The sequence below is a fragment of the Pyrgilauda ruficollis genome, unplaced genomic scaffold (assembly GCF_017590135.1).
Source record: "Pyrgilauda ruficollis isolate IOZ18807 unplaced genomic scaffold, ASM1759013v1 scaffold14, whole genome shotgun sequence".
Taxonomy (NCBI): Eukaryota; Metazoa; Chordata; class Aves; order Passeriformes; family Passeridae; genus Pyrgilauda; species Pyrgilauda ruficollis.
This window is the reverse complement of record NW_024512543.1, coordinates 5,138,232-5,158,520: the sequence shown is the minus strand read 5'-3', so window position 1 is coordinate 5,158,520 and position 20,289 is coordinate 5,138,232. Positions and strand designations below refer to the sequence as shown.

General features: G+C 42.8%; 1 protein-coding gene across 1 annotated transcript in view; it reads right to left on the bottom strand.

Annotated features, from left to right (window-relative positions):
• Positions 1 to 665: 665 nt before the first annotated feature.
• TTC9 (tetratricopeptide repeat domain 9) overlaps positions 666 to 20,289 on the bottom strand; it is a 28,576-nt gene continuing 8,952 nt past the window's right edge. Inside the window, exons 3-4 of the mRNA XM_041460081.1 lie at positions 6,953 to 7,135; positions 666 to 1,814 (exon numbers count right to left, since the gene is read on the bottom strand). Coding sequence (XP_041316015.1) covers positions 1,735 to 1,814; positions 6,953 to 7,135 — 263 coding nt within the window. The 3' untranslated portion in view covers positions 666 to 1,734. The remainder of the gene's footprint in view (positions 1,815 to 6,952; positions 7,136 to 20,289) is intronic.

Sequence of the window (20,289 nt, the reverse complement as noted above, 5' to 3'; positions counted from 1 at the left end):
GCAGAGCGGGACAATCCCCTCCCTTGCGCAGTTAGCAATGCTGTGCCTGATGCACCCCAGGACATAGCTGGCTCTCCTGGCTGCTAGGGCAAACTGTTGGCTTATATTCAGTTTCCCTTTTCTCTTATGTTTCTCTAACAACTCTCTTGAATTTTGGCTGGAGAAAAATATGGCCAGATACCACAGCTGGAATGTGAGATGCCACAGCAAATTGTCTGCAGATACCATGTCTGCTGGAACCAAAGCACACAGCACTTGGCCAAACTTTGTCTGTTTAGCTCTGTTTCAGTTTCTGTGTTTCAGGTGAGGGCCAAGTGAAATAACTCTGGCTACACTCACTTGACACTGACCACCATGGGATGAAACCACTCATGTATATCCTGCAACTGGGAACATGTCCCTTTGGGCCACTGCTGGGGCAAGTCACATTGAGAATATATTTGTGGCACTTACTGATCCCATTATTGGCAGTTTCAGAAAAGGACCTTTGAGCCAAGGAGACAGAGCTCTCAGAGAAGACCAAACTGCTGGAGAAGGTCTAAACAGGCCCTCTGGGCTGCCAAAATAGGCTCCAAAGCTGTTGGTCCTGCCCTGTTATCAGCACCACACTCTCCTACAAAAGAAAAAAAACAGGACACAGGAAGAACCAACACAAGGTGGGAGAATCAAGACCTCAATCCAATGTACTAATAATACTTAGCACTGTACATCACTGTACTGTTACTTACAAACATTAACTGATACATCCTCACAACACCCCTGCGAGGTAGGGAAGTAGTATTATCCCTAGTGTACAGATAGGGAAACCGAGGCACCAAGAGGCTAAAAGTGACTTGCCCAAGATCACACAGCAAGGCATTGGTAGAGCCAAGGTAAGAATGGAGACGTCCCTTGTTCCCCACCCTATGCTGCCCCTTCCCTACATAATGTTGCCTGTCTGGACATGGGGAACCGAAGAGGCTCCTTTGAAAAGCAATGCCCAGACTTGTTGCCTATGAATAATTTTTATTTGCCTTTAATGAATTATTTCACAGTTTTTCCCTCACACTGTACACCATGCTTTCACAGTCCATTCAGCGCTCTGTGGTGGCCCACAGCCTTCTCCTCTGGCACCGGGACAGCTCTGCAGGGGGTTCATAGGGTGCTCTGTGCTTTCATCAAGAGGATGTTTAGAAACAGTTTTCACTGACATTAGACTGGGAGCATGTGAGCTCTCACTGAAGACCAATAACACACACTGGAGAAGCAGGCAGAGGGAACTGATGGTAAAAAGGCATTTGCTGTTCCCTGTGGAATGACCAGTGGCTCTCTTGGTTTCTTAGCTCTTCCAAGCTCCAGTGATCACTCCGAGCAGAAACCCTCTGTCTCCAACTTGCCTGGTCAGGAAGTCGTTGTTCTGGGGGTTGTTTCCCTAATAGATAATAGGCAGTCAGTTCAGGACCAGACAGGTCCCCCAGCATTGCCTACTCCAGGTGTGTGACACTGTCTGGGAACAAGGCTGGCTGTAGTTGTTGTGCTCTTTTGCCACGGGGAAGGGGTATTACCATGGTTGGCAAGCAGCCATATCCAGCGTCCAAGTCTCTTTCATTTCAAAACTGGTATTCAATGAAGAGCAAGGGAGAGTGAATGGATGAGGAGATGAGGATGAGGCAGAGCAAATGGGAAAATCCACCAAATGAGCTTCTAGGAAGGAAATGTTCCCCCTTGGGCACTTCAGCTGAAGTGGCTTCATTTTCACAAGGTTTCCTTCTCTCTCTGGGAACATCTGCTGAGCTTCATCTCTGTCAGCTGGATGTATCGTATGACATTGGTATCTGCAGGGAAAGAACACACAGAGGTATGGTGGTTACACAACTCCCTGTGGCAGACAGACAGAATGCACCTTCATTCCTGGTACATCACAGGGGAGCAGCATGGCTCCAGTGCTGTGTGCTGGACAGCACCAATTGGAAAGGGGCACTGAACCAAAGCCAGAACTTTTGGTTTTGGAGAGCGTGGTCTGAGTTGCGCTCACCATCCCTGTTGCTCACAGTATTGCCTCAGCTAGTTTGTACTTTCTCTCCGATTATGCTTGGTTAGTAAATTGAACTCACACAGCTGAAACTATCCAGGTCATCCTTGCATGTATTTGTGGAATGACACATTTCTATTGGCTTCTCTTCCTGCAGTACCTGCATGCAAGCCCCTAAAGGCATTTTGTGTACAGTTATGCTCTGCCTTTTCACTCTCCCCCTCTGTTTACAGCCTATTCCACTCTTTTCACATTTTTCCATGATGAATAGAATTGGGAAGAGCATCCTTCATATTGTCTTATACCCCTTCTTCTCTTAAATTTTCTGCTTGGATGTCCTTCCACCATTACACTCTTTCTGCAATTTCTGTCATATACTGTATGCTGCATACTGCCTTGTCTGTCTTGTCTAATGAAGTTCCTGGAGGTACAGAGCCACTGATCCATCCTAGTAGAAAGCTGTGATATCCCAGCAGCGTGCAGGTGCTAAGCTGAGCCTTCTTGTTCCTTCCAGAATTTCAGAGCATCAACACACCACACAGGCTATGTGTGGCCTCAGCCCTAAGGGAACCTGATTCACCCTGAATCACAGGTTGATCTAAATGAGTACATGTCTCCAGAAGAGCCAGTGATTCTGCAGTCATGGTCAATCCTCTCTTAAACCAAGCTGATGGAAATATCACGAGGGTAACTTCACACACTCATGGAACCCACCAAGTGGCAAAAGCCATGTAGTACCAGAACCAAGCAAGTAAAAACACAGCCACTTTCACTTCCGTATTGATTAAAAAATGGTTCTTTGCTCAGAGCCTTGCTCTGACAGCCAACCAGGGCCAGCTTGGTCCACTGAAGTTATTAGATCCTCAGACACCAATCAGAAGTGCAATGCAGTCCAATCAGAGGACAGTCTTGTCTCCTCCTCATTCAAACTGCAATGTGTTTCACACCAGCTAGTGAAATGAGAAGTGCTTCAGCTTTCAAAATTATGAACAAATTACTGGGAACATGTCCAGCACTAGTGAGGGTGGGTATTGTACCCCCCCAAAGAAGTTGTGGGTGCAAAGCTTCCTTTAAAGATGAGGACATCTCTGTTGTGCCCTCTGCCAGTGCTGAATTAGTGCCAGACAGATCAGTTTTCTGCCACACAGAGCTAACCACCAACACGCCATGGGGCATCTGTGGGCCATGACCATGCTGTTGTGACTTCTCAAGTTGTCTCTGGTGAGGTGGGTCTCCCTGCTGAGTTTTCTGCAGGTTCAGCTACATCATCCTAGGCACTCCAGAAGGTGGGATTTGATGACTAAGCTCCTTGACCCATTTGGGACATTTTTAATAAGCTAAGAATTCTGCTGTTGCTTCTGTCAAACAAGATGCACCAGCATCCTGGGCTGTTTATGCATTAGGACTTCTTACCAGCCCAGCAAATTTTAAAGCAGCTTTTTAAAAAACAAAATTATTTCAGTTGTGCAGCCTCCTGGAATGAAGAAATTCAGTTAAGGTAGTCCTGAATTTTAGGCTAAAAATGAAATGACTGCAGTTGGCTGACTTAAAATGAAATGAACGCTGGGCAGTACACACAGCCTGAGCAGGGTCCTGCCGTGCTGCCTGCATTTCACTGTGACCTCTGCTCTGTGCTCTTCTAAGCTCTGATGGGCTGTGCTCTGGGTACACATCCCCACCGCTGATGCGCACATCTGGAATGCCTGCCTGGTGCAGGTGAGAAGGGATAACTGTGAGCGTGTCAGGAGATCCCATCTGCCTGGGCCCGCAGGGACCCAGCATCTCACTGAGGGGGCAGAAGTGGGCTCATAACTGGGAAAAGCTGCCAGCCTCCTTTGGCTTTCAGGTAAGGTAGTGACTGCTGATGGCACAGCTTCACTCACCTGGGACATTTCGGCATGCCTGGCAAGGCATAAGCAAAATAATTTGTAGCCCGACAGAGGGTGGGAGACGCTCCCATTACAAGCTGTTTACAGATTTCTCAGGCTGGTTTTGGCATGTTTTACTTCCTTTATGAGGGCCATTATTTTACTAAGGAAGAATAATGAGAGCAGCACTCTGTTTACAGGAGTGGAGCCCTGTTTTTGTCAAGTTTTTTCTACCAAATAGTATTGCACCATACTTAGCTCTGCCTGCAGAAGTATTTCAAAGTTATGTGGAAATGTTAATGAGAAGACAGATCCACTGATCTCTCAGTGGACAAAAAGTGATCCTCATTGGCTGATGTGGAAATAAGTAAGAACAACTCAGATAAGGTGTCACACCCATGCAAAGAGATACTGCTAGAGCTCCAATAGGAATGTGTTTCCTGGCTCTTAGGACTGTGCCTGTGTCTTTCTGCAGAGTGGCCTAATGCTATTTCAAAGGTAATTTCTGCTTCTCCTGTAGGTTCAGAGCCCAGTTGCTTTTCTGCTGCGCAGACACCATGGCCTGGGTTTTGTTCCCAGGATTTCTGAGTAGCAGGGGTGCAGGAAGACAGTGCCTGAGTGCAGCTGTGAGCCCACGCTGCACAGCACAGCAGAAAAAAACATCTGGTCCGGGCAGCCCACAGGATGTCTGAACATGGGCTCCCAGTGCAGGGACAGCAGGGACCACTGTTTGACATTACCAGGCCATTCCCAGCTGATGGTCTGGTCTCAATCCCAGTCAGTCCCTGCCGTGACAATGCAGCCCCAGTGGGAGAAGGCTGAACAAGGCTTGCAGCAAGGTGCATGTCTGGCTGCCTATGCTGTCCCAGCCTCTGGACACAGAGCTCATGGAGGGTCCATGCATGCTGTACATGACTTCACTGCAGCTTCCCTCTCCCTTAGTAGGAGGGTTATACAACTATCTTGCGTTATTTCGATCTGCTTTTGTGATTTTTGTTTGGAGGTGGCACAAGAAATCAGGCCAAATCCAACTTTCCTTCACCCTGGGCAGATAGTGAATAGCCAAAAGGGATCTGCTGTTCTGACAGGCCTTTAGAACACTAAACCCCTTTGCTAACTAATTCCTCTTTACCATTCAAAAGCTCTCCCATCAAAGAGAATAACTGCCAGTGATTTGTGCCAAAAACATTCCTTATTAGAAAAAAAAAAAAAGAACACACAGAACATGACTGCAATAATAACCAGTGAGCCTGGTGAAACCTCAGATAAAGGAAAACAATCACACTTCACAGATGGAGACATTTAAAGTGGAGACACTGACTTATTCTAGGTCACATAATAATTCTTGATAGTGCTGCCTAATTCCTATTACTGCATTTTAACAGCCACATCCTTTCTTACTGTACATATTCAATTCTTTCCCCATGAATGCCCTTCAAGTTTTCCATAATAATAAATAAAACAGTGGAACAACAGCCTTGAATGGTGTACAAATAACAGGAAAGAGTCTGATGCAGAACTGAAGGCCAGAACTGGGTTTTGTATACATTAAGGGCCTTTAGGGACACTTTCTGGTATGTTTTTGTAGCAAGTGGTATTTGAAGTTGTTGCTGTTGAATAAATTAGTATTTATTTCAAGAAGCAATGAGGAATACCAAATAAATAGTATCACGAGGAGGGGGGTGGTAAGGGAGCACAGAAACATATTTAAAAAATGGAAGCTAGGCTCTTCAGCTAAAAGAAATTTTTCACATCTAAATCTAGTCAAAACTTCAAGGTTAGGATAACTTATTTTCCACTGACTACTTTTCTCTTGCATATGCTTCTCCATTTCCTGGTTCTGGCAAGGGCTGAAAGCAGAAGGGCACTGTAAACTAAAATAGGCTAAACTGAGCTTTGAAACACATTTGCTCTGGGAGTGTGGGGTGCACAGCTGTGCTGTCAGACTGCCTGGAGCCCATGGCCAAGCACAGCAGATGGGACCAAGCACCCTTAGGGGAAGTGGAAGAGGAAGGAGATCCCAGCACACTCCCAAGCACACCCTCCCTTATGGTCCCCCAGGGCACAGCCACTGCAGGAGCCCTGCAGGGCCAGTGCCTGTAGGACATCAAGCACAGCCAGCTCCAACAGCCTCCCTTCCCTCCTCTAGTTCAATGAATATCGGTTCCACCATGCTCCACCAGGACCCAGGCTTGCCTCTCTTTCCCATCCAGTTCTCCTCTCAGATTCACATGAAGAGCTGCTCTGTAGGATTTTCTTTGCACATGGCTTCCATTTTACTTTCTTGAAATTCTTTAATTTTGAGTTCTACGAAATTCCTTTCCATTTAAAACCACAGTGTTGTTTTATCTCCCTATGATTTCTGAAAAATGAAAGCATGATCTCTGCCTCACCCTCATCTCTGGCCTTTCACCCACCTTCTGAGGCTGGGCAGGTTAGCATGGAGATGGTTGCTCTGGCAAGGCTCAGTTGTTTGGATATATAATTTCATTGCTGTCCCCAAATGAACTGTATGGTTTTGACAGATGGATGACAGATACTTAACAAGGAATTGGCTGATTTCATGGCAGAAGCTGAAGCATCCTGATGAATGCTTTGTGGGTAAATGTCTGTCTCTTTGATCAAAGTAGAATACTAACCCTTTATTGAGATGGCAGAAGGCTACTGAGGATAACAAATAGTCTCCTGGCATTGCTAAGGGGAAAAAGCTTTTTCTCAGAGAGTCAGAAGATGTAATGGTTGGGGTACACTCTTTCCCTGCCCTGCTTTCTTCTTCAAAAATAAGTTAGTGAGGAAAAGAGAGGCAGGATCCCCTCCACACCTCAGCATTACAGCAATACTGTCTTCTTCCAGGTCATGCTGCAGCCTTGGCAGCAGTTAATCTTTGGGCACTGTGACCTTGCTGCACTACCCACGAGTGCTTGAAGGGGAGTCCAGGCAAGGACATACCGTGAGTCATGCATGCTCATCCCTGTGGAAATCAATGCAATCAAGTCAGGGACAAATGACATCTCATGGAAAGAAATACAAAAGCACTCAGTGCAAAGCCACATCCCTGCTCCCTTCCCCATACCTGTCGGCTGGCGGGATCTTGCTTCTTTCAGGTAGTAGAGGGCCTTGTTGAAGTCACCCAGGTGGTAAAATGCCACTCCCGATCGATAGAGCGCCTTGAAGTTCTCACCTTCCTTCTGCAGCACTTTGAGGCAGTACTCCTTGACCCGCTCGTAATTCACCAGCTCGGCCTGGAGCAGGCAGGCTGCAGGGCATGGGGAGGACGGCAGACAGACAGACAGACAGACAGGAAAACATTAGTGCTGGAGTTTCCCCTGCTCTTGCAACGTGCACGGGAGAGCGGCTTAGGTGAGGGAAATGACTCAGCCCCGTGATTCAGAAAGGGATTGTTTGCCAAACCCGATTGTTCGCAATTTAAATACCAATGCTTCTATTTCTGGTATTGCAAAGCAAAGGGATTGTGTTTACTCCCGGGAGACATAGGCACATGAAACACCGGGGGAGAGAGGGAGAACGTAAACACCCCTCCACAGCTCTGGAATGCCACACAGTCTCGTGGCAGTGGCTGGCTTCATTTGTTGTGAAATCGCCCCGGACTGAGTGCTGGAGCTCTGAAAAGTACAAAAAGGCAGACTAACAGTTATCCGACAAGGAAAAAGGGGATAAATTGGATCAGATTTCGTATTTGGCTTAATCCAAGGCTCTTAGGTTTAAAAATAATATGTAATTGCCTTTTATCCATGAGATCCTGTACAGCGTTTTGCTATAGGAAACAACAAGGGGTTCTGCCCTGCTGGAATGTGCTGTCAGCAAACCAGACACACCTGGAGCTGTAGTACAGGGAACAAATGTGCTATGCTACCTGCTTTCTGCTAAGCATTGCAACACAAGTTCATTCCCAGAGATGAGCTTTGCCGACTTCCTAAAGGAAAAGGCAAACAGTAAATAAACAACATGCTGAGGGTTCTGTGTGCTGAAGGACAGTTGTTGCATAAATGTCTAGGAGCTGAAGAAAGTGCCCGTTGTGAGTTTCCTACAACTAGGAGTGAAATAAAGAGGAAAGGAGAAGATCCCTGAGCACGCTTTACAGCCGTGCTCATGGTTTTCTGTAGCGCCCACTCCAGTGGGCTAAACCTCATACAGGTGACCTGAGCATTAAGAATGGCTTGGGGAACACTGGCAAAAACAGGAATGGTGCAGTCACAGTTCCAGGGAGCTGCAACACAAGCCCATCTAGTGCTGCAATCCAAGGCAACTTCGAGAATGACACAATTTGGGGAAGGAAGGCAGAATGCCACTGCAAGGATCAGTTCAGAGGCTGGCAGTGTCAAGTGCCAGGGCATGGGGAGAAATTTCCCATGGCAGGTGGTGTTACTCAGTGTGTCTCTGGCAAGAAGGAGACTCAGTGCTCCTGAAAATCCAAGTCATCACAGGTCAGGTGTCACCAGTGAACAGCCAGACTTCATTTCTTGCATGGTAACTGCAGCTGAGAGGATATGGTGCTGGGTCAGAAATGTGATGCACTCCTTCATCCCCTTTCCCCATACCCCTAGACTAAGCCCCACAACCCTTTCTGTTATCACACTTTACTTCATGAGAAGGAGGCTGGCTAGATGACTTCCAAAAATTCCTTCCAACCTAAATTAGTCCAAATCCACGATCACTTAATGTGGTCAAAATACATTTCTAACCCAAGGTACACCTTCAAAACTTAAACAGCTTACTGGGAACAATCATAAACAGGCTTCTACCACCAGAGGACTGACGCTAGAGACTAATTTAACAAGGACTGCAGAAGTAGTTCCACTGCAGGTACGTTGTTTAATGACAGAGCCATTACTAACGTGAGCTGTGTCCCATTTGCTTTAATAATGGAATGTCAATATATTCTAATAGCTCCTGCCATTATGTGCATAGGTATTTTGAAAGATTCTGATTTGTATTTGATTGCCAGTTAAAAAACACATATATTTCTAAAACCTTAGTGGCATTTCCTTATCCAGAGTTTGTCCCTTCCTATTTGTCACACATTGATTTTTCTCACTCTGTTTCTAATGGAGCTTGAAATGACTGTGGCTTGTTTTTCTTTATTTTTTAAAGCTATTGAAAAGATGGCTGTGTAAATTTACTGCTGGCTTCACTGCCCCAGAAACAGGATTGCCTTGTTTATCTGCTGGCCAGTAACATGTACAGCAGTGGCAGTAGCTTTCTGCACACTGCCAATCTGAGCCAGCTTTTCACGTTCTGCCTTTCAGAGCAGCTAGGGGGTGGATTTCACTTTCTCTGTTCATTTGCTACTTGGTATTTCCAGTGAGAGTCACAGAAATGACTCTGGGAAAAATGGCAGGTGGTCTATTCACGTATATTAACTCAGTAATTCCATACTGTACTTGCTTCACGTATTCATTGAAAAGAGAAGAAAAACTCTCCCACATCCTGCTATTTCATAAACCCAAATGGATTTCCAGATATCCAGCTGGGTTCCTTCTGTGACTCATACTCACAGTAAAGCTTCTGCAGGGCATTCCCGCTAACTATGCACGTGGCGGGGAGAAGTCAGCACCACATGGCCAGCAGGAGAGACGTGTGTTTATCTGAACAAACAGAGCAGATGGATGTGCAGGAAGCAGTTCTGCTGGAAGAGTTGGCCACTTGGAGAGCCAGTGTTGGAAGCGGCTGTTGGAAATGAACCTGAAGGGAGTATCTCCCTTATAAATATTTAGACATGCGTGCTTCCAGTTCTTGGTGGCCTGAAATGATCTTATCTACTGTGATCCAACAAAAATATTGAGGCTGTTAGTAATTCAGCTTTCAGAAATGGAGGAGACATGGAATCTTTGTACTTCTTACCTAATTCAGTCAGGGGAAAATTGTTTTGAAAATGTGTTGTTTTCCTAAACAGACGTGTAACTCTGGCTGGGAGTGTTTCTTTACCACATCAAACACCTTTTCACACTCCTTCTAATTTCATAATAGGCTTCCGGTGAATCCCGCTGAGGAACAGAGCTCACTCAGAGAAACCAAATCTAGAAGTTTATCCAGATCATCCTCCTGCTTTCTTGAAACTGAATGGGCTTGATCCTACACAGCACCAGCTCTAGTAACTCTCTGGTGATTAGAAGGGTGCTCATTACTTGCAGAGGCAAACTACAGTTGCCCATTCCCTGCAGGTCTTGCTGTCATTGTAATACAGCACCTGGTGATTACATCTCCCCCACTCAGAAAGGCTGCTTACCCTGCTTCCAGCAACATGTGACAGTTATCCATCATATTTGGTTATCGTTCTCAATTTGGCAGCTAATTCATTGTGTCAGCTTAAGCAATAAGTAGTTCTTAACTTTTAAGCCTATGTATGTCACGTAGTGATGAAGAATCCCTATCTGCTGTAAAAAAAAAATCAAATCGAAAAAAAGCCATCTTGAAACTACTGAGTGTAATGTGCCTTGGGAACAGGGAGAAGGTTAATGCTATTAGCTCCAGAGGAGGGGCCCTGTCCATCACACTTCCCAACTGTCTGCTGATGTTTAAGCAAGGAAATAGAAAATTTGGCTGTTTTTCTTCACAAGAGTAATGTCAAACCTAGATTTGTACATTTTAATTAGTGGATTCAAATATATGTCATCCAGCTCCATTTTAGAGGTGCAGTACAGATCTGGTACCAGTAGATAAGTGAGCTAGTTTGTATAGCCCTATTCAGCACAAGGTTGAGCAAAACCAAGATTAAAGCACCTGTAGAGCCAAAATACATCTACAACTTTAACATTTACCAACAGCTGTGGTGAGCAATGATGGGAAGTTGTAAATAAAATCCTGGCAGTTGAGGGGTTTGGATTCTGCTTTATTCCACGCTGAAATAATTTTGAATTTCAGAGTATCTTTCAGGACATTATCTAGGCTTGACAGGTACCAGTGAGAAGGGATCCTTGACAGCTTTTTTATTTCTAAGGCTAATGACTTTCATTGTTTAGGAAACATCACTACATTTCTATACTGATTTTTATTTAGCTTCAATTTGGTAGCCACATGTTACCTTGAAAAGCCTAGGTATCCTTGTTGTGTTGGTACTTTGAGACCCTGATCAAGTCCTTCATCTTCTCTTTATTAGCTTGTATAAAGTGGCATCTGGAATCCCTTACTAAAAAAACCCCACCTTATCTTTTCAGCTTTCCTTACTTCTGTAGCTATTCTCTGAACCCTCAAAATGAAGTTCAACTGAAAGTGCTGTCAGTTAGCATCTTACTACAGAAACCTCTTCTGTGAGAATACCTCTGCAGGTTATGCAAAAAACTCAGTTTGGCCCTAACTTTTGGCTTCTAATTTTGGCTGAGCTAAAAACTAAGTCTGGGAGTAGCATGTCCAGGCTTTAACATGGACATTTTGAACAACAACATCAAGAGACTTGCTTAGTTCGGAATGTTCACCAAAGGGCAAATTTTCATTCCAGAACAATTGTCCAGACACATTTTGTACAGGCTAAATTCCCACTGTAGGTAAAGCTCAAGGCCTATCCATGTTACAGAACACTTAAGAGAGTGGGCTGAATTGCGGCGCAGGCAGTATTAGGGCTGTGCAAGCATCCCTACTCGGTGGCATGTTCCTTGGGCTCAGCACATTGGGATGAAAATGCCTTTGCCTTACAGGAAAACCTTGGATTGCAAACTCATGTATCACAAAGTCCTGTTTTGTTTACTTTCACTCAGGTAAGCTGGTTGCATTGCCTATTTTTAAGATTTTCTTGTGCCTTTCACTGAGAGTCATCTGCTTATAACTTTGCTGGTCTTTTAAGTTTATGACCTAAAATATTCCATATGTGATGTCCACCTTTGATATCTGCTTTTGGAAAATGTCGGACAAGACTGTTCAGGAATTTTTGAAAAAACAGGCTAGGGAAACATAGCTTATTTTCCCCTTGTTAAAGATCTCTGGTGACTGCCTCTTTGAATGCATCTCATGCCCTCTTGTTTGGCTTTGCAAACAGAAATCTGGCAGATATCCTTTGTGTCAAGCAAGTGCCTTCTGTTATCCCCAAGGTAATCTTGAGCTGACCAACTGGTAACCTTCTGAAAATAAAACCAGTATGGTACTGCATATAGTACTCTGTAGAGGTATGCTTTAGAATCTGGTACCCAAATCCTTTGAATATTCAGTCCATCCTGGGCACAATCTGATCCAGAAAAATGTTGTGATCTGAAAACTTAGAGATCATAAAAATCCTCTTTTTGGCTCACTGGTCACTGGAATAAAGAGCAGAAAGTGGAAACCAAGCTAAGAGGCATTGCTTCAGTTATGACAGAAAGATGGAGGAGCAGAGGCACAGAAAGGGGTTTCTGGTGAAAGCAGTGTATGAGTGAGAACTGAGGTCTATTGGGGAGGTGAAGTCTGGGTGGAGATGTGAAGTTAAGAGTTTGGGGCATTGTGCTAAGGACATAGTACACAGTGCAGCCAGCCTGGACACCAAGAGGAGCATTTATAGCAGTGAAATCCAGACAGAACAAACCAGTCTCCCTAGCTGTGTATGAGCATCTCTAGCACATCACTTAACCACAGTCACATCCCTGCTCTGCATCACCTTTTTCTATGCTGGGGTATCACCAAGGGAAACTAACTGGCACTGCTGACAGGCTGCCCTTGCAAGGAGTAGGTGTCCTGCACAAGAGTTCATGACAAGTCATGTGGTTGAACCACTCTTAGATACCTGTGCAGAAAGGTCTGAATCCAAACGACCTTTCTTTTCAACCCTTAGAAGGAAAAAAACAGCCTGTATTGATTTGTTTACTTGCAATGCAGAGAGAAGTAGCTAAACTAATTACTGCTTAAACCTGAAGTGGATCTTCCCTCTTTACTGTATTTATTCTTAACTCCACCACTAGAATTTAAAATCATACATGGATTGTTCCTCTTTAGCAAGTGCTAGGTACTCCAGCCGCTACAAACTCAACCTGTATTTCACAAATTGCCAGTGTCATTCCCAGAAATAACCACAATTAAACTCTGCAAAATACTTCACTTTCGGATATGATCTCACCTTAGGTATAGCAGCCAACAGTTCACTTAAAATCTATTTAATTGCAGGAAGATGGTTCCTATTCTTGCTCTGGGGTTCTACTTTGGGAAACATGATTGATACTTTAATATAATTCCTTCAGGGTTTTATTCAGACATTTGATTAAGACCTTCATATATCATTGAACAGGCTTTATTCTCACATCTCTCTAAGGCTCAAAATAACAGGGCAGACTAAGAGAGCCCTGTATTTCAGAAGGCTTGGTGATGGTCTCCCTCAGAAAAGAGAAAACATGGTAGTGGTAAGCTCTAGTTTAAGCACTTGGGAAGAGAAATCATTGGAATAAAACAACAATAATAACAATAACAAAACCCAAATCAAACAGGAGGCAGCGGGGGGGATAGGGGATGTGGAAACTAAAAATATTTGTCTTGGATTAGACAGCAACCTTCTAACCATGCCACTAAGGCATGTATCATTAATCTCTGTTTGCTGCAGACTGTGTAAATGGTGTTGACAAAAAGGACATAGAGTTTACAATGTTCACTGGAAGAATTAAAATGGATACCATTACTATATGAGACTGAAAATGTCAGTCATGTGTTAGTAATTTGAATATAATTAACTTCTAAAATAAATCAGGTAACATGTGACTCACAAGATGATGCTGAAAATGTAAAGGGTTATTTTAGATTTAAAGTCACCTTGGACTTAAATACTGTAATTTTAATATACAACATAAAAAGAACTGGCTACTGGAATGCTTATCCAAATTTCTCTGGATTTATTGATCCTGAGTTTATAAACTGCACAGGCTACATGTACAAGGCACAGCCCAAGCTTTAACCTATGTTTTAACTTGTGTTAAATTTTCAATAGATTGGCACTAAAAGAAGCCATATAACGTGTGAATGTAAGAAGCCTGTAGTAGAGGAACTGAGAAAAGCATCCGTATCTCCACAGAGCTCCATGTGTGCTGTGCCTTTCAAGAATGCAAACCAGCATTCCTCAAAAGAGGATGCTTAAAATATCTATTTTTTTTTTTCAGACAAATGCTGCATGTAGTTTCCCTACTAGACTGAGACACTAATTAGGATCTGCAGTTTCCAAACAATCTCTTCCATTAAATATTTCTCTTCTTTCTCTATAGTCCAAGCTTGCAAACAAAGAGAATTTTCTGGCTTCTCACCAATAAAAAGCTAATTATAGACAGCTTGATAATGTCTGGCAATAATCTGATCAGCTGACTCCTAGTTCCCAAACATCCTTAATGGGATGAAAAGGGAATATCACAATGACAGTACAAGTTTCCAGCCAGTGGCTCTCATTTACTCCTCTCCAGGTACCAAAAAGGCCTAAACATACCCGTATGTTTCTGCTTGCAGGGAAATGGGTGGAAAATTAAAATCCAAACTGTATGACAGGTTGCCTCTCTCCATAGGGAGGGATTAATGCTAAATGAAGTGTGGATCCACAAATGTTTGTAGAGCCCAAAGTGAGCCACCTCTTCCAAACAGCCTTCCCCTTCTTCTCAACCTGACTCAATTTGTGAACAGATACCAACTGTTCCTCCCCCTCCTGCCATCCTGGCAATGCTTTCCTTCCAATACATAGCATGGTCTCTTTCAGTTCTCTGCTGCTCCTAAGTCCTTCATACCCCTTCAAGAAGAAAGATCCTGACTTCATCATTCCAATTAGCTTTTCTAGGAGAGAGACAGGCAGTAGCAGTGACTGAAGTATGCTGGTGCTTCCACTATGGTACACATTAAAAGGTATTTAGAAGTTCTCAAAGGAGCTGCTGAGTCTGTGTGTCAGGGTTTTTGTGGCTGGCAGCCTACCTTAGGACTAATATGAGCTGTCAGAACAGATCAGTTAACTTCAATCTGTGATAGGATGATCACTCTTGAAGATCAAGGAAAAACAGTAGACATCTTGGCTTTTACACTAGTCAAATGACAAATTTTAGTACACTTTCTTAAGCAAGTTGAAGGAGCATAGTCTAAATGAATAGACTTAATTCTGTTAACAAAATGAAAGGCAACATTAAGCAGTTTGCACTGATGTGTCCTAGGCCCCACGGCATTTGGTATTGTCAATACAGACCTAAATGACAGACTGCAGGCTGTCTTGTCAATTTGCAGATAACTTCTAGATGTGAGAAGCTAGTATCTGTTGGAAGGTAGGGGCAGAATTCCAAAGGATCCCCACAAATTGGTTCTAACAAAAACAGGATGCAATTCGATAGCAGCAAGTTAAAGGTCCTACAGATATGCAGGAAAAGACCCAACTGTGTAAGTCAAGCAGAGGAACAGGTAATTGGAAAGCAATTCTGAAAATCCACAGGAGGATCCTGACAATAGCAAGTGGTCCAGAGAGGACAGGGCCTCACCAAGACAGTGAGGGAAGAGAGGCTAACCCTATTCATCCACATAAAAAGAAAAAAAGCAACTCAAATGCAAAGAAGGTTATAGCCAGGAAATTATCTGTTCTCCTTGTACTCAGAAAATAAGAAAAGGGCTTGCATTTCAGCTAGGAAAAGCTCTATAGCAGTGAAAAGAGTAAACCTTTGAAAGAGACTGCTTGGGAAAATTGTGAAGGTTCATAGCTTTGCAAATACTTAAGAACAGGTTAAGCAAATGTTACTTGAGATATGTCTTATCTGTATGCTTGTACCACCCATGGGTACGGATAGAAGACTCTTGACAGCTCGTCAGTCCCATTCTTGATTGTCCTGAACACTCAGAGCATGAACATCCCGGGTTGCCCTTGACAGCTGCCATTTAGTTCTAATTGCTATCAGAAGGTCCTGTTGGAGGATGTCAGAGCAACATCCTGGCCAGACACTGGGACAGGTAAGCATCTAAGAACAGCTGGCATGACTGCTAGCCTTTGCCATGTGATTATATTCCACAATCTCATACTTGTGTAGGCTTGAAGAGCCTATTTAAAAGTGTTCATTATTTCTGTATGATGATTCTTAAGCTACTTTAAGATAAGTCTGTGGTGCTTTTTGCTTCCTTTTTGTCACAAATTCAGTGATGTAATACTGCAGTTTTCCTTCAAAGAGCCAAGGCTTTGAGAAGCAAGGAATTTCAGCCAACTTTTCATCTGATCCCCATAGCTTCTGTTTTGTAAGAGTATTTTGGCCTACCACTTCCTGTAGTTACTAGTCCTTCAAATCAACACCAGAGGCTTACTGAAAAATCTTGGCAGTGGTAATATTAAAGCAGTAGTTAAAATGTAGATTTTAAGCAAACAAGAACTATCTGAAGCCAAAATCTGCCTCTAGTTATGTACCAGCAAATCTTTATTTTACCAAAATAAAAGAGCTTCACATGGAGATGATCTTCATATTGCACCTTCATTTTTCTCAGCCAGGAGAGGTAGGAGCAAAGTCCTATCAAAGCACTGACAGAGCAAGAGATTCAGTCAGGTTTTAACTACCACGACATTTTGATTCTATAAATTCTAAATTATATAATTATATAAATTCTATAAATAAATTCTATTCTATAATAGCTCCTACTGCAGCCACATTAGAAGAGATGGAAGTTCCTTCTGTTTGTTTTTGCCAAGGCTGTTATTGTTGATCTGCCAGGTTAAACACCCTAGAGGTTTCCTCCTCTATGACTGTCTAGTAATCTTTGACCTGTCTTTATCTTTTAGAATCAGTGCTCATCTAATCCAGTCTAGTCCAGTCAACTAGACATGCTTGGCCTTCAGATCTGTTCCAGTTGCTATTTATTCCACTGCCTCTTTGGTGCTATTTGCTTTTGCTCACCTTGTGTTGCTTTACTTTCTCACTGTGGCACCTTCTCTACACTGTACGCTTTCCTCCTCTGGCCTCCTGTTGCTATTGACACCCACTGAAGGAATCTTGTCTCTTGACTTGTTTTCACAAGGAAAAAGTACACAGAATTTTACCAAAGATCAGCAACAGCAGACAACCATCTAGTAAATGTCTGGTGTTCAGCAGCAATCAACTCCAACAACTGCTATCAAATATTTATAATTCTTACTGTAACACATTAAACACTGAAATTAAAGTCTTAGTGGAATTATGGTATTTTTTCAAAACCCATATGAGACAAAAAGGGCCTTCTGTAAATAGGGAAGCACTTTGGAGGACATGAGGGATTTCAAGCTGCTCTCTCTGCTGAAGAGAAATGCATCCTTTTCTCATAGTAGGTCAAACAACTGACAGCACTACTGTGAAATGCAGCTGGAACAGCATGAAGGCTTTCCAATGAAGTCACAGACAGTTGGGCATGCCATGATGGCCTCAAGCCTGGCTTACTGCAGCACGCTCAGTTTGGGATGAAAGCTAGCACTTTATGCTGTACCATGAACAAGGCATGATGACGTGGCTGGATAACATCTGTGTGCTGTGCCCTGTGGTGCCTCACGGTTCACCTCCCAGAACACATGAAAGAGCTGACCATAGAGTCTGCTGAGGAGTGGAGGGCAGGTAAAATTGATTGGGACTAAATGATTTTGGATTTTCCTTGAACTCTCCCTAGCTGAAAAGATTCATCTGGCAAGATGGAGATGTCAAATGAGGAGGAATATTTCCTTCATTAAATTAATTACTCATTCATATGTTTTATCCAGATCCAGTGTAGCCTAAAGCTTTTCCATTTTAATGATGTTTTGAAACAGAGAGAAATCTTTATGCTTTGTGGGAGGGATGGAGAAAACAACTGACAGAATCAAAGAGGCAAATCAAAAGTTAACTGTTTTCTAACTGAAGAGAGGTATAAAACAAAGTTCTCAACCTTATTTGCCTTAAAAATGCATTAAACAAACTTAATGAGAAGAGTGATTTGTCAGCAACAGCGAACTAACCCTGCCTGTGCCAGGCTGTCACCTGCCTGAGCTTTGAGAGGCCACGTAGAGGCAGTTTAAGCATCACCCTGTCATGCAGCTGAGCCTCTAGTGTCCCTGCTTCTTCCCTATCTTCCATTTATACCATATTAGTTTAGTATCATTGATACATCTCTCTTCCTATCAAATTGAGCTGGCCAACAGGTTTGAAAGTTACTGAGAGGGGACTGACAGGCAGACAGCAGAAAACATATGTACTTATGACTCATTTCCTTTGGAAATCAGACTGAAAACGAATAAACTAAAGACCAGAGGGATGATTCAGAATATTATTTGCTTGAAAAAATCAGGGTTTGAACTATGCAAAAGCATAAGCCAGTTCTCTAATAAGATGTTTGCTCTTTAATATATGCTGTGGCAAAGTGCTTCAGGTAAAAACCTCTGATCACTCCCAAAGCCTTCATAAAGCATATCTATGTAATAATTGCTGGCTGTGGAAGAATGAGGCAGGAGTGCACCTCTGATTGGGGGTGACTTCCACTCCAGTAGCAGCTGTGTTCAGGCACCAGGAACACCAAAATCATTGTACTGAATCAATACAATTCTCTGTCTTGACTGTGCCTTTTGGATTAATCTAAGGAAGCAGAAGATACAATGTAACAATTATGTAGTGAATGGGTTCTGCTGACGAGGTTACTGGTCTGAAAAGAGATCACTAGTAGAATATCTCAGGAATAATTTCAGAATTATTTCAGGAGCTTGTTTAGTGCTTGTTTAGTGTTTTATTAATAGCCCTATGCCAAAGTTAGAGTGATCTACTGACTGTCAAGTTCAAAAATACTGTCAAAAGGGATGAGGATGACAATGTCATATATAAAGAACTACATGACCTGGTACACAGAAGTAAATTTATTTGCAATAGAATTTGGTGATACAAAATTTAAAACTAATTTTGCTAAAATTTTTAAGCTCGAGTTGGAAAAAAACGAAGAGGAAAAGGATGTGAATACACCAGATGATCAAAGAATGACTGAGTCACTTATGTGACATGGCCGTAGATAGGGAAATTAAAATCTTAGAGAAGTTTATTCAAAAATTCAAACCAGTTAGCAGTGGTTCTCAAGCATGAAAATGTAATATTTGCTTTTCAATTTTTATCCTATTTAATAGGGCAGTGAATGTTCTGATTAGCTATATGTCTAAGCCTTCTTTTCTAACCTTATTAGGTTCTTTAACTCCATGATACCTTCTGGCACTTTACTCCCAAGTTAATCAGACTTGGGGCTTAAAAATTATTTTGTATTCATCTATTAATTTAATTTACCACCACACCCCATGAGCTGCCTCAGTTTGAGCTCCATCACAGTGGTTAGGGAATGTAAAAAGGAAAGTCGATCCATTTGCTTTGTACTTCCAGTATAGGTGAGGATCTTACACTGCTCTGGTTTCCTTGCAACATGAACATGCTACTGTGTCTTAAGCAATTAATCGTTGCAAAGCATTTAAGAGGACAGTAATCTAGGATTTGAATTATGTTTGTATTAAAATATTAAAGTATTAAAAATATATGGTGACTAAAGGAGTTGAGGCTTAACTTTCCACCACATTGTTTGATGAAAGAATGATTGCTTCAGGTATGGTACAGAGATTCTGATTTGATCCTTTTTGAATCACTAGACAGCAAAAAAGGTGCCTTTGCAGAACAACAGCTAGGGCTGACTTAGGATGGTTTTCCAAAGCACCGTAAGACACTCCTTCTCTCATTCTTTCAGCTGATCTTGCAGTTCTGCTTCTTTATGATCAGCTGGGTGGTGTGATGTTCTCCCTGGGCAGCTCCTGTTTGCTTGGATTTATTCTCTGAAAGTGTGGACGAAATAAAATCTTTCTGCCCTCTTCCTCTCTGGAAGCAGGAGTGAGCAGAGGAATGTGAATTCTCACAGCTTCTTCCCTGCAGCTGGTTGAAAGATTCTTAGATTGTCCTTTGTATCATAAAGATGCTTTTCATATCACAGTACATTTCTGGATTTCATGGTGACTGCAGGGATAACACAACACACTGGGGGTAGATGTTTGTTAGTCACATTGGTCCAGGAATAGACAAAGGAAGCATTAAAGGTCTGACACAAATTTTCAAGTCCCAGACATGTCCTCAGCTTTTAATTTACTTCCAGGAGTAAATTTCCTCTCCCATACACTAGGAAATGTGTGGGGCAAAGGATACCCCACTGCTTGTTTTGTATTCTTGTCTCCTTCTGCTTCAGGTAGCAGTAAACAGCTTTGCTGTCTGGAGTGGAGTCTTTCAAACTGGAAAAGGCTGAAGATAAGCAGCATCCAACCGACCTGATCTGAAAGCAGTCTTTACATATTAGGCTAAACTTTACAAATACATCAGATGGGTAGCAAATTTTCACCATTGACTGACTGGGTTCTACCAAGAGAGCCCTGAACGCTCTTGCTTTACTGAATAAGGTGACTTATAGCAAGAATAAGGTCACTTATACTCAGGGTAACTCATCTAAGTTTCATCAGGTAGGAAATGAGCTTTCTGTCAGATGTCTCTAATGTGGCCA